Source organism: Crocodylus porosus, unplaced genomic scaffold (genome assembly GCF_001723895.1).
Source record: "Crocodylus porosus isolate Cpor-Errol unplaced genomic scaffold, CroPor_comp1, whole genome shotgun sequence".
NCBI lineage: Eukaryota > Metazoa > Chordata > Crocodylia > Crocodylidae > Crocodylus > Crocodylus porosus.
Genome location: NW_017728916.1, coordinates 9596820 through 9610657, shown reverse-complemented (window position 1 = coordinate 9610657; position 13838 = coordinate 9596820). Strand labels below are relative to the sequence as shown.

At 51.2% G+C, this 13838-nt stretch overlaps 1 protein-coding gene across 1 annotated transcript; it reads left to right on the top strand.

The window, feature by feature from the left end:
* The first annotated feature begins 1638 nt into the window (after window positions 1-1638).
* On the top strand, window positions 1639-5700 carry MMGT1 (membrane magnesium transporter 1). The gene is made up of 3 exons (XM_019536407.1): window positions 1639-1731; window positions 2565-2668; window positions 3450-5700. The coding sequence occupies exons 1-3, from the start codon at window positions 1654-1656 to the stop codon at window positions 3610-3612; spliced, it is 345 nt and encodes a 114-aa protein (XP_019391952.1). The 5' UTR covers window positions 1639-1653; the 3' UTR covers window positions 3613-5700.
* Window positions 5701-13838: the final 8138 nt, after the last annotated feature.

Sequence of the window (13838 nt, the reverse complement as noted above, 5' to 3'; positions counted from 1 at the left end):
GATGGAGCTGGGCTGGTCTCAGTGGGGGCAGACAACAGAACAAGGAGCAATGGGCTCAAGCTGCAGCAAGGGACGTTGAGGTTGGATATTAGGAAAAACTTTCTCATTAGTAAGTACTGAGTGGACCAGGCTCCCTGGAGATGTGGTAGAGTCTCCATCCTTTTGAAGACCCGGCTAGACCAAGCCTTGACCGGGATGATGTAGTTGGGGCTGGTCCTGCTTGGAGCAGGAGTTGGACTAGATGGGACCTGCTGAGCTCCCTTCAACCCTCACTTTTTATGACTCTGATTCAGAGGCCGTGCCCCTCCCTCCCCCGCTCAATAGCATTGGGTTTACCTTTTCTCCAAGATTATGTCCCATCCCTTTTTGAATCTGATGAAGCTGTCCACATCCGCCACATCTGGTGGCAATGCGCTCCACCCTTGGGTGAGAGGCTAGGTGACAAAGAATTTTTTTGTGTGTGCTTTAACCCGACAAGTCCTGTCAAGCCTCCCACCAGCACCGACCCAGAGGTTCCCCCTAGGAACCCATAGGTTTCAATACTCTGCCCTGCTGGGGCCTTTCTTTCCCTTTTGCAAGAGAAGAGATTGCTCTAGTTTTCTTCTGCAATCAAAACATGAGTTGAAACCAAGAGCCAGGGTGTCCCAGGGTGTTCCCAGGGTGCCTCAAGGCTCATCCAGGGGGGTTCCCATCTGAGGAGATGAAGAACACAGTGGTCGAGGGTGTATAGTTTTTGCAAAGAGTTCCTGGGCAGCTTTTCTGCTAGAACTGGAGCCCACGCATCACTCTAAAGGCTCCTGCTACATGTATTACACAATTGACTGGTGAATTGTGCAATCAATTTAGAGCAGCCACAGATGCAAAGTCATTATCACACCATAAAAACGTCTTTCCAGCTATAGAAAGAGTTGAGCAGCTACAAATGTAGTGCTTGACAATGTGCAACAACTCTAGAGTTGGTTTCTATCTGGCTTTCATTTGAACATGGGGCAGGGGCCCTAAGCAGTCCATTTGCATGGAGTCCTGCAAAGCACGTGCCACATTTTTCCACGTAAATGTTTATGCAGAACGCCAAGGGCATTAAAATAGATAGGAAACTCACTAGACTTCACCTGCTGCCAAAGGAGACAGTGCCAGCGTTACATGGCCCCTTGAAAGGCTCTTTCACCCCCAAGGGGGCTGTGGCCTGCACTGGTGGGGAGCCCCTGGGCTGCAAGTGCACAGTACAAAACCAGGCACTTTGGATTACCAGCACTCATGAGTCGCGTGGACAAGTGTGACGGGGAACATTATATCCAACGCAGTCAGATAGTACAGCTCACTCTCCTGCTGAAACAGCTTTTGTATAATGGGAGAAGGAAAGTATGGGTGGTGCTGGCCGGCTGACGGTTCACTTGGCAATAGCCAGTCTTCATAGAGATTGCTCTGTGGCCACTTGTTCTGCATGGTTCTCTCTTGCAGGAAGGAAAAAGTGAAATTGTTTGTTGAGGCAGGTCAGAGATGCTATCTGAAGCAGAGGATGTGGGAACAAAGCTAGGTGCAGCAGACATGCATGAACTCCTTATTCTAGGGCATAACAAGGAGTCCTGGAGTTTACGTGAACTGGCTGTTACAGATAGTTCTGCCATGAAGAATGTCCCTTAAACATTACTAATGTACCAATGCCTCTGTTTTGTAGATCGCTCCTACATGAGGTTAACAGAAAAGGAAGATGAAACGTTGCCAATAGACGTAAGTTGGATGGCTTCAGCAGGGTGAAAGGGTTAAGAGTAACCACACAGTTTGGTCCTAGCTTTCTCTCCTGTGTTTCTGTATTTTTAATGGGATTTTAACTGCACATTCCTCTGGATTCTTATCTGCAGACAGACATCTCACTGCCAGCCCCAGCTTCCAGGAAGGTGTTACAGTGCTTGCAAAGGGTGCCAGTCAGACAGAGACAGACCCCCAAGCTGGACTTTCCTCCCCTTTGCTACCACAGTGACTGGAGCACCTCACCCAGTAATTCCAGGCCTTAGAGTTAAAGCTGTGGAATGTCCTCCTCTTCAGTCCTGCTCTCTGCAGCACAGATGCCCGCCTCCCTCTGGCTTGGCCAGCTGACATCACCTTGATCAATACTCTTCTGGGCTAGCCTCGCCTGGGCACAACCCGCTTCAGGGCATTAGTTTTCTTATTTCTTAATATTGGTGACATGAAAAAAAATGAACAGTCAAGAAAGCAGGGGGAGGAGAGAAAGTAGTAGTGTCCCATTGCCATCCCTGGAGAAAGCATGCAGCCACTAACTTGCATTTGCAAGCACACAGAACAGTGCTCAGAGGAATACAGCATCTTCCCCAAGAACCCCACCGCATGGATCAAACTAGTGTGTAGGGTACAGACCAAGCTCTGCCAACACATAGCAGTGCTGCCCTGGGAGAGTTATTTAAATGTCTTTGTGCCTCAGTTCCTGCTCTCTCTGCAGTGGGGATGAGGTTGGTTGCTTACCTCTAAATAGTACTTTGCACGAATGAAGAGCAAGGGTGTGCAGGCTGTAGTGTCTCACGCATGGGATGGCTTTTCTGTTGCAGATAGTTCTTCAGACACTGCTGGCCTTCGCAGTCACCTGCTATGGAATAGTACATATTGCAGGAGAATTTAGAGACATGGATGCCACTTCAGAGCTAAAAAATAAGTAAGTTGGTTCACATGCTTGGTGCCTGCACATTTCACAGCACACTCCCTGAGGCAGCCACATCAGGCTGGTTTTCCTCTGCCCGACACCTCCGTAGATGTTTACTGTAGCGGTACCAGTAGCTGCCTGTCCCCCACCGTTACAGTGTCTGGCGTGCCAGATATGGTGAGGCAAGACAAATGACTGGGACACACTTTCTCTTCTTTCCCCCAACCCTCTGTGTCAGGTGGATGGAGCAGTGAAGGGAATAGGCAGATCTTAGAAAACATTCTTTTCCCACTGTCTCAGCACTTGAGGGAGTTTGAGGTGGAGGGTAAGCTGGAGGAGGCCTGCGTTCTGGAGCTACAGCTGTCTGGGTAACACCAGACTTGGGTGAAACCATGCACCACAGCACTACCCAGGAGCCCCAAGCTGCGATGCAGTAAGAAATCTGTACACATAGAAGGCAATCAGTACAAAGGCATGAGTATAGAGTTTAGCTAAGGTATGATCCAAAGGAGAGGAATTGGGTAACTGAACATGGTAGTTGGCAGACTTGTACAGAGCAAACAGTAAAGACAGAAGCTGTAGCTATGTAGCTTGTTCCTGTGTCAAGTGGTGTTAATCTTGTCCCTCTAGCTTCTCAGCTGCTGCCATAGGAAAGCTGTGTAATAAGTAAGCAATAAGGGAGAAAAATATAAGCACTGCAGTGTAAGAAAACCCTGGGGATTTTCAGGCAATTGTTATAAAATGACCTTTCTAAAGCAAATGTTAATTTAATATTTCAAATTTATTTTTAAAGGACATTTGACACATTAAGGAACCATCCGTCCTTTTATGTATTTAATCATCGTGGTAGAGTGTTGTTCCAGTCCCCAGACACAGCGAATTCTTCTTCAAACCAAGATGCTTTATCATCCAGCTCATCGCTGAAGTTTCGAAAACTTGAACCTCTGCGCCGTTAACATTTTTACAGATTCTAATCCTAGAACAGGACGCTAAGCTGTAATATTGGAGTTGGGGATGTAAACACTTTTTTTAATTTCTGGAGCAGTATTTATATTGATCTTCCAGACTTTATAAAATATATGTGTATATATATAAATATATATAACTAAGGACCTTCTTTGTACACTGTTAACAAAAATGACTGAATTGTGAATTGGCAATGCAGTGTAAGTTATTGCTACAATTATGCTGTGAAACACCTCTTCAAACTTTCATACATTAAACAATGTTAAATTTGATTTCTCAGTTAAAACCAATCTTACCTTTAGCAAACAGCAAATGAGTTTCTATAGCAATTAATTCACCTTGATGAGAGGGAACGTTCTAATGCTATTCGTTTTTGTGGTTTGCTTGCACTATGGTTGGCAGAACTCCTTCAGAGATATGGTGCACTGCATTGTTAATGGAGCTTGAAAAAGGGGAGAGAATGTGGGTGACCTCCTGCTCCTTGGAAAGCTGAGATGCACCTTTGGATGCAAGTTTGGGAGATGAAATGATGCTTGTCTTTGTTTTTTGTTTTCTTGCAGTGCTGAAAAGTGGCAGCCGTAATGTTTTCTAACTTCCCATTCTCGGGTTCTTTTCTTGTTACCCTTCTCTGTTGTCAGATGTAGACAGTCTTGCTGAGCATACCCCAGAGGCATCTGTACTTGTGTGAGGGAGGCATTCATTTCTGTTGGGATGATCTAACGTGTTCACCCTGTTTATCTGCTGTATTTGTATTGTTCTCTTTGCTTGTATATGCAGGAACATTTATCAAATGGCTGAGTAATGTTTCAGTACCTTAAAATACCGCCATGCAAGCTCCAGAGTCATCTTGGTACGGATGCAAGTAGGGCGTGGAGATGAGCATCCCTGTTAGCCAGCCAAAAGCGTGTTCCTGGGCCAGGTCCCTGCTGGGGTTAGCATAGCAAGGGCAGCTGTGTCCCAGTGCGACTGTCCCAGCCTTGCCTGCTGAACCTTTCACTGAAGTAAGAACATTTTGTTTTCCTTTGGAGCCATTTGGTGATTTCACAACGACCTTGTTGGGAGGGTCAGTGTTCTCAGAGGGCTGCAGCTGCCCTTATGTTTGACCCAGGCCTGCATGGTGAGGCTAACTGAAAACCACTCTTCTGTGCCTGTGGCATGCCTGAGACTGCATGGAGGCACCGTAGAGGTCCAACTAGAATCCAGGCTGCTGTGATACCACTGCACCCTCCCACAGGCACTCAGCCTTTTTACTAGGTGGATGTTTAGGCAAAAACCATTCCCTGTCCGTTCTAGCCCGCCGGCCACGCAGGAGGGTCAAGACCCAACTGCTTGGGAAGCCCCCAGGGCAAGCAGAATGCCCACAGTTAGTGTTCCCCTCCCAAGAACAGTGCTGAGAGCAGGGATAGATGACTGCTCTAGGGCTAGCTGAGAGGCTGTTTCTCACAGCCAGGTCCTTGGGTTCAGTTAGACGTTCAGAAGGGGCCCCTGCAGCAGCAGCTTCTCCACAAGTTATTTCGCACCATGGGGATTGCAGATGACCCAAGGACAGTGGCACATCTCAGATGCCCAGTTCAACTGCAGCCCATGTTCAGCTCATTTCTCTTGTCAAGCATAGCCGCTTTAGCCCTGGAGCCACAGTGGAGATGGCTGTGCATTCCCAGTGGGCAGCATGCCCCGGCTAGCTGTGGAGGAGCTCTGACTTAGGGAAAGGAGGGGCAAGTGGGCACAGGCAGGGCACCACTCACTGTGGCAGGCCTTTTAATTTCATTTGGCAGCCTACCATTTGCAAAAGGCCTTTGAGAGCAAAGCTACTTGCTCACTAACATCTAGGGAGCCCCTCAGGCTGCACAGAGCCACCCAGTGCAGACAGTCCTGCATGAAGCCTGGAGTTGTACTCCAAGCAAGCTGTTCCCATCTTGTGCTGTGGCTCAGGAGCCTGCTATGCCACAGCAGCTGCCTCTGGCCAGTTAATTGCACAAGGAGTAGCCTTGCTCTTCAGCAACTATTGTCTCACCAAGCTGTATAAATAACCTTTTTTTCTTATCTTGCAAATATCCAATAAAGAACTGCTACCCTGATGGAGCTGCTGGGAGTCGTTTCTCTTGTACCTCTCCTGCACCACGTTGCCACCAGGTCGGATGCCTGACCCATTTCAATACAGGCATTTGTCCTCATGCCCCTGCCCCGTCTCTGCCCTGGGGCACTGGCTGCGCCTGGGTGGCTGTGGGAGTCAAAGAAAGCATCACAGTGACAGGAGTGTTGCAGCAGTGAAGCCAGCTTCTATGTGCGATAAGTCTTGGGCCTGCCCTTTAGGTTGACTGCAGACTTCAGAGCTCTGCGACTGTCCGAATGGTTATGCGGTTATTTACCATTAGCAACATGGGTTAGCATGTAAATTGCTCCTGTCCTTAATGAAGAACAGTCCCAGCAAGGTGCAAGCTCCTGCTTGCAGCATCTTGCAGGGGGGGAAGGGATCCTGCCACAGCTTCGCTGCACTGGAGAAGATGCCAGCTCAGGCTGGAATTGAGCAGCAGGACCCCACGCTCATCGCTCTCTATGTACAATGGGCAAAAAAAACACTCAGGCAATTGTGAGCATGAGGGCTGTGAAGGAGGCGGGGTCACGCTTCAGCCTTGCTGGTTCGTGTATGCTTTCCACTGTTGAGCTCCCAACCTGTGGCAAGTGCCAGAGGCCCTCACACCAGAGCTGCAAAGTGAGGGCACCCTCGCTGCTACGTGCATGGGCCTGGCCTCTGCAGGGCCTCCTTCATCCAGTACCAAGCAGCACCCTGGGTCTCGGACTCCAGGAGAGCATCTGCATGGCGACGCTCTCTCTCTCTGCTCCTTTCTACCCCTGTAGAGCAACAGGTGAGCCAAGGTCACCCCAGGCTGCTGTCAATCAGCAAACAAGGCCAGGACCAGGTGCTGAAGTGCACACCTCTGCACAGCCCAGCTGGCCCAAGTCAGTCTCAAAACAGACCCAAGCTTCTACACCTTTCTGCACCCCAACTCCTCATCCACCTGCTTGCTTTCTAAGCCTGGTTGTTACAGCTGAGACTCCGCTGATGGTCTCCAGAGAAGGGGGGAGCAGAGCAGAGCTGGAGCTGTGGCTCCAGTGCGAGGCAACACAAGGCAGCTGGGAGGTTCCTCCCCTGGGGGGTTATTTTTACTATTCAGTGCCAAGAGGCTTCCCATCCCTGTCAGATTGCCCCTTGCATCTGGGGCAAGTCCAGTGCAGACATGGGCATTGCAGAAACCCTGGTGCTGAGGAAACAGCCACACACACAGCAGCAGGCTCACGATAAGATCTGTGGTTCCAACCTAAAATAGCTCCTGTCCCTTCCAATTCATCCCTCCTTGCCCCAGCTGCTCAGCCTTTTGCACCCCCCCACAACAACTTTGATTTCACAGCTCTCCTTCCACATGCTCGGGGACCTGCTGCATCAGCTATGCACAACCTGCAGCAATGGCGAGATCCGCCTGCCCTAGCCAGAGCAACAGCACTGCAGCAGAGGAGCTGCTCTTCCCTGCGGCTGGGCTGAACGCACAGGGGAGCTGTGGAAAGCTGCTGCTTTTGAGGGCTCGGGCAGAGGGCCAAGTCCCCTCCGCTCCCCCCTCATGTTCAGCAGCTGGCACCCACATGCTTCTCTCCTGGACGTATGCTCAGACTCCCCCTGGCCTCACCGAGAGCCACAGCTTCCTGCCTGTGGTGAGCTGGTGGCTGCAAGACTGTCAGAGGCCCTGTAGCAGGGGGGAAGAGGGGAACGAGCTATATTGAGCATTAACACAGCCAAGAAGTGGCAGCTGCATGACTCAGCCCCTGCAGCGTGGCAGGGCTCCCTCTGGGCTCCTTCCAGGCCTGACCCTGGTGGGACGCTGCAGGTCATGGGCATGCAGGTCTTCATGCCCACTCCTGCCTCCCCTTCTATCCCTGTGGTCTCCTGGCACCTGCACAGCCAGAAGTCCCAGCACAGACACCGCCCACCAGCCTGGCTACGTCTGGCCACTTCCTGGCTGGAAAACCGCTTGACAGCCAGACCGTTGGCCCCTGGTTTCGGGTACACAGCAGTTTGCCGAGCCTCTCACCTCATCAGATCTAGTCACAGTGCCAGCCTGAGCAGCTGATGGTGCAGGCACTGCAAGCACAAGACACGAGGATGAAGCCACAGGCCTGACCGGATGGCTGCAGCTCTGGCAGGGCTACAGCGGTCCTGGAGCTGGAGGGAAGGAGCTGAGGAGGGTGCTGGCAGCTCCCGGGAGAGGCAGAGGCCAATACCACCCATGCCGCATGGCTGCAGGCATAAGAGGAGCAAGTGGAGCAGAGGCCAGGTCCCAGCTCCGACTCCACATGGGGAAGCAGGCCCACGACGTGGAGGAGGGCACTGGCTGCCTGTGGCCTCAGGGCTAGCTCTGGCTCAGGTAGCAGCTTCTCCCTCCTATGCAGGCCAAGCCAGCTGGGGCCCTGCCAAACTCCAGCTTCTGCCCAGGGATGGCAGCACCTGTTGGGCAGGGGCCCTGAGCCACTGGCAGGGATCTTCCCCCCCACCCCGGGGCCTGTGCTGCTCCCACAAAGATTGGTGTTACCCCCGCAGCCATAGCCCGGAGCCCATATCATCCTAGCACGAGCAGAGACCAAATAGGAGACTGATGTGCCAACGAACAAGTCTGCCTGGCCCCCACCACAGGCACCAGCAGCTCGCCCATCCCTAGGGGGGACAGTGCCAAACTACCCCCAGGGCTCAGGTGCTGCTGGCTGGGGCAGGGACCAAGGGCCAAAAGGGGACTGGCTCGGGGCACGTTTAGCCTGAGCAAGATGAGTGCGGTGGGCACCACTACCTCCACCCCACCATCCTACAACGCCCTTCAAGCCAAGAGCCCATCAATGCCGGCCACCTCCACAGCAAGGGGCTGAGACAGGCCAGGTCCTGCTGCTCTAGTACTCCCATGCTGCAGGTGCCAGGGAGAAAGGCCCCAGGCCCAGCTGAGTAACTGCCAGGGGAGGGGAAAGTGGCCCCAGGCTGTGGCAGAGGGAGTGGACTGGGTGGGAGACCATGCCTGGGTCTAGAGCCAAGTTGGACTTCAGATGCAGAGGCCCAGAGAGGCTTCTCCCGACCTCCCTGCCTTAATGGCTGCAGCACTGCCTGCCTGGTCCCGTCTACACCAGGCTCTGCACACGTACTGCACACCCACGCAGCCAGGACGGAGCAGAACACGAGCCCAGGGGGTGGCAACACCAGCTCACCTTCACCCCTTGCCAGCGCAAACTAGCCAAGCACAATCCTGACGGCACAGACGGGGCAAGTTTGGGGGTCAAGGCCTGTCACCAAACCCCCTGGCTACAGAGATGTTGCCAGGCAGACTTGGGGCATCACCTTTGAAGCACCCCTAAGGGCAGCTCTTGGGTTAGGAGCAATCATGCTGCTGGCCTGCTCTGCCACTGCCCACCCAAGCCTCTCTCCTGGGCCTGCCAGCCCAGCTGCTCATCGGATGGGGCTGCCCCTGCGAGCTTCACTAGGGAGGTTGTAGTAGCCGCACCAGCCGGTGTGTGTCCCTAGCCCCCAACAGAGCTCTTATCCTCTGGCTTGTTGAGGACTTAGGGCACTTTCCCACCACAGCTAATGCTCCAGCCACCAAGACCAGGCCTCTGCTGTGCTGGGGAAAGGGCTGGCTTCAAGTCGTCTGTCTCTGGGAGAGCTCGTCAGGGCGGCCGTGGGACTACCTGACACCTACAGTGTGCTGAGCATAGATAGACTCTATGCAGCTATGTCTGCACTGACAGTGGCCAGACTGAGACAGTCCCAATCCTTTGTTCTGCAGCACCTGGAGGTCCAGCCCACCGTCAGACCCGCTGCTGAACAAGCCAGCTGTGTGCTTTACCGTATGGCAAAGATCAGAGCTTGGAAGAGCCTGTCTGCCTCTCCACAGCTAGGACCTTGCTGCTGCACTGCTATGGCCTGTGCTCAACACTCACTTTTCAGGAGGCTGGTTCATAGTTTTTTCCACTGTCCTGTTTACTGAGCCTCTCCCTTTCCCAGGGTGCCCAAAACACAGACTAGCAGCTCGTGACAGACCACAATACTGAATCCTGATCAACTTGGCTTGCAATGCACACTAACAACCCTCGCCCTCATTCTTACCCAGACTTTCTAACCACAGACCAGCATCAAGGGGAAAAAATACACTTGCACAAATGCAGCCCAATGCTACTCAGTCTCCAACAACCTGCTTTCTGCAGCCGCGTGTCCGAGCTCGGCCGACTGGGCAGTGCCAGGATGCAATCCCTCCACTTGGGAAAGCCGAGCGTGCCAGACAGCTCAGAGCAGCATGTGACCAACACCACAAAAGCAGCACTGAGGATGGAGGGGGAAAGTTTTCCTAATCCCGATGTCCTCACAGAAGTGAACCTGGACCCAGGAGAGCTTGGAGAACTCCGTAGGAACACAGCCCATTCACACACTCGGGTTGACCCTTGATCCATCTGAGCTGCTTTCCAGCCTGTAATGAAACCTTTGATGCCTGCTTGTCAGCCAGCGTTGTACAAACAGGCACTTCCAACACTTGCTTTGCTGCATGCAAATACTTTGCAAGAGCTGCCCAATTGTCACCTGTTCAGTTGCTCAGACAAGGAGTCATTATCTACGCAGGGCTCAGGGTAGCTGGCAGGACTGTTCAGCTCTGCTTTGATTAGGATGAGGCGATTAACACGTCAGCAGGCACCTAGAGGCCCTGCTAATTCCCCCACTGCAATCAGTAGCCACATTGGGAGTCTTATAAGCACTTGCTAGCAGACCAAGCGACTTGCCCAAGACTGTCCAAAGCAGCATGCGGAGGGACTCAAAACACCTGGCTGCTAGCTGCTTGTGCCCTCGCTTTGCTGGTATCTAAAGCAAGCTACTCTGTTGGTCTTGGTTTGCAGCTAGAGTAACAGCACTCCAAATTTACCAAGCGCGCTTCAAAGCTGCCAGCCCTTGCAGATCACAGTAGAGGTTTTATTGAAGTGGTGCTATTGACCCCCCACCCTAGCAAGCCCAGCAGCATGGGGCCCAACTGGCTGCTCACATCCGAGGCATTGCAACCACTCTTCTGCTGCATCCACAAGTGAAAAGTTTCAACCCAAGACTTTTCTGACAAAGCTACAAAAACCTGACCCGCTGCCCTTCCAAGCAGCCTGGTGCAGCAGGCATCAGACCCATGGCTCTAGCTCCAACATGTGGCCGGTCACTTATTTTTAAGAGAGCACTGAAGTATCAGAGCAATGCAGCTGCTGAGCAGCCACTGCTCCTGCTCCCAGCTCTCTCCTGGATCAGCTACCCTTCCCGTCTGCTCGACGGACACAGGAGGAGGAACGCAGCATGGCTGTCACTGCCATTGCACAGGAGCTACCTTTGCACAACCCCCAATCATGAAGGCTTCACAGCAAAAATAAAATAAAGGGATCTCACAAGTAGACAAAAGGAACTGAGTTAAGCTGGGGTTGGATACTTGGTAAACTTTCCAGTAACACCTGCTGCACCTGTGGTTCTCTTTAGTCACAGCTGCAAAACTGCTCTTAAACACTCATGCAGTACAGCATTTTCCCTTCCCTGCAGGAAGGGCCCGAGGAGCAAAATCCTCCACATCAGCTCAGCAGACCGGGGTTTAATGCACAACCTAACAGTGACCCCTGCACTTCCCCTCTGCCTGGTTCTACCCCCAGCAAGGGTGCACAGATGCTTTCTCTATGTGAGATGGAGTGAACTCTTCCCTCAGACATGGAGCAAGACTTTTCTATGACTGGAGACTGAGTACACTTCCTTCAATTCATTCATAAAACAGCTCACACCTCTCGTCCTGGTCTCAATCCACAGGGCTCGGTTATGCGCAGTCCTGGATACTCTCTTTAGCTGAGCTCATGCTGCAGGTTCTTCAAAATAGGGACTCATAGCTTGTTATAAATGCCTCCACTTGTTCCTGCCTTTTGGCAAAGGCCCTTTTTTAAAAATGAAGCTTCCCAAGGATGGTTTATTTGTAGCAAGGAGACGATTCCAACCAACTGCTTTGCTCTCAAGGCACTGGGGGAGAGGAACGGGCTGTTCACAAGTGCTGGCTCTTCATTACACTCAAGTGCATCACAGATGTGATCCTCAGTGACTAACAAAACCTTAACTCTAGTGAGCTTAGCTTTAATCCTGGTGAGTTCGGGACTTTTCCAAAGTGCTAACTGGGCTTGGGTAAGAACCAATTCTTGGAAGTTTACAACTACAGTGTAAACAAATGAGCATCTGCTGTAGGTAGCTACCCCTTTAGTCATCTTTGTGAAAGGAAAAGCACTAAGAGTTTAAGACCAAAAAGAGTTCATACAAAACAAAATCAAAAACAAAAAAGGCCAGGAAATGCAAAAAAGATCAGATTATTCAGCAGCAAACTGCCAGACAGCTAGTCGGGTTTTTTCAAAGCCTGGCTTGTTTACCACGTGGCAAAGTTAACAGACCTTTCCCACCCCGACATTATTTCACTTTAAACGTGCACCTTATTCCAATCCAGTGAGGAGCTCCAGGGTCCTACAACAGCCAAAAGCGCTTGCAGTTTGCCAGCGCCCGTTTCCTTATTGTGCGTCCTGGCCAGGGTTCCCAGTCTGTTGCCTGACGACTATCACGATATTGCTTAGAGGTTCACGTAGGCCTACACCTATGTAGTTTCCCTCCAGCATGCAGCTGCTGCTTTTGAGGTCACATACTCTAGTAAGAGTGGAGGGTGCAACTCTCACCTTCTTCCATCTACCCCAATTTCATACAGCAAATGTGGAGTGAGGCTGAGGGTGTCTCCATGCCATGGCCCCCCCTGCCAGGCCAGTTGGTCTCCAGGATCATCTCACCATTTTTGCCCCTGCCCCAGCAAGCATTTGAGTTTTTTATAGCAACAGGTAGCACAGACCAGGTGCCCAGGCCAGTTCTGCCATTTATTTCCTTAAACATGCTGGCACGTGTCTCATTAGTCACTCCAGAGTGACAAGCTAAAGCTGTAGGTCTTCTGGATGCTCAGCTGAATGCGATTTCTCCTACTCGCTTGTTCTTCTTTAAGGCCTCCGTTAGTACAGTGTTTTCTGTGGAAGGTGCTTTGTTCAACCACTTTCCTGGAAAACTCTGCCCCTAACTCAGCTGCCTGGCTTTTCTCCTGCAAAGGGGAAACACTTTCCCTTAACCTTCCCATCCAGACTCTCACCACCCCGTCTCTGACAGCAAAACTAGAGACTGAAGGATGTATCCAGCCGGTTCCACATGCAATTCGAACAAGAGTGGCAAGTCGACTGGCTATTTCTCATTGCGGTCAAGACCTAATCTGTTGTCATCCAGTTTCTCCCAGTAAGGTCTAAGGAACTGAAGTTCTGCCACGAAGATAATCCCCCAGCAAAGGATGCTGAAGGGAGGAATGTGCCCTACCCTGCAAGACGGGAGGAAACCATTACAGTAGGTATTCAGCTACTGTCACCCCCGAGAAGGGCAGGAGGTGGGGTGTTTAAAATCAACTCATTCACTGTAAGAAAGATGAGCTCTGCGTGAGCTTGTCTCCACAGTCAACTTGCATCTTTGAGTGGAGAGGAAGGAATGGACATCCAAGAATGCACCCCGTTAAAGGACGACAGGGGAAAAAGCAAACCTTAAGTAGGTTCCTTGCTCCTCTTGGCTTAAAAACCAAAACACAAAACCAAAAACAACCTAGTGACTGAAATCCATTTCACATTGTGCCACACTGGCCAGACGCTGCTGAGGGAATTAAGGTACGTACATAGCTCGCTTAAGACGAACTCATCTACTTCAGCTGATCTTCAACACAGAACTATCCTGCACAAGTAGAACTGCATGCTCCTACTTCATAACCAAACTCCTAACCCTGCTGTTGGGGTACAGGCCACCTACTACCAGCATTTCTATTTAGGCCGAACATTTCACCCGTCCGTACAGTCTTCTTAGATCCATCGGCTTTGCGTTTTTAATGGTTTTTGTCCAAATGCAGCCATTTATAAACATGAAACAAGATGGGGAGATGCTACTCAATTGGGTAAGTAAAGCATTGAATAACTTGGGGCAATAATATGTCTAGCACACCAAAAGAACGTAACCTCACTTGGCTTAATCAAACTTGAGGCAGGCTTTACTTGTTTTAACTAGATGGTCAGAAAACACTTGATTTAAAGAAACCGTGAACCATATGCAAATTCAGCTTTTCTGTGATCTGTT

What these genes read in the sequence shown, in the direction of transcription:
- MMGT1 (XM_019536407.1), top strand. Translation starts at nt 1,654, where the DNA reads ATGTACCAATGCCTCTGTTTTGTAGATCGCTCCTACATGAGGTTAACA. An exon ending in ATGAAACGTTGCCAATAGAC is followed by an intron (nt 1,732 to 2,564) that starts GTAAGTTGGATG and finishes TTTCTGTTGCAG; the next exon opens with ATAGTTCTTCAGACACTGCT. An exon ending in ACTTCAGAGCTAAAAAATAA is followed by an intron (nt 2,669 to 3,449) that starts GTAAGTTGGTTC and finishes TTATTTTTAAAG; the next exon opens with GACATTTGACACATTAAGGA.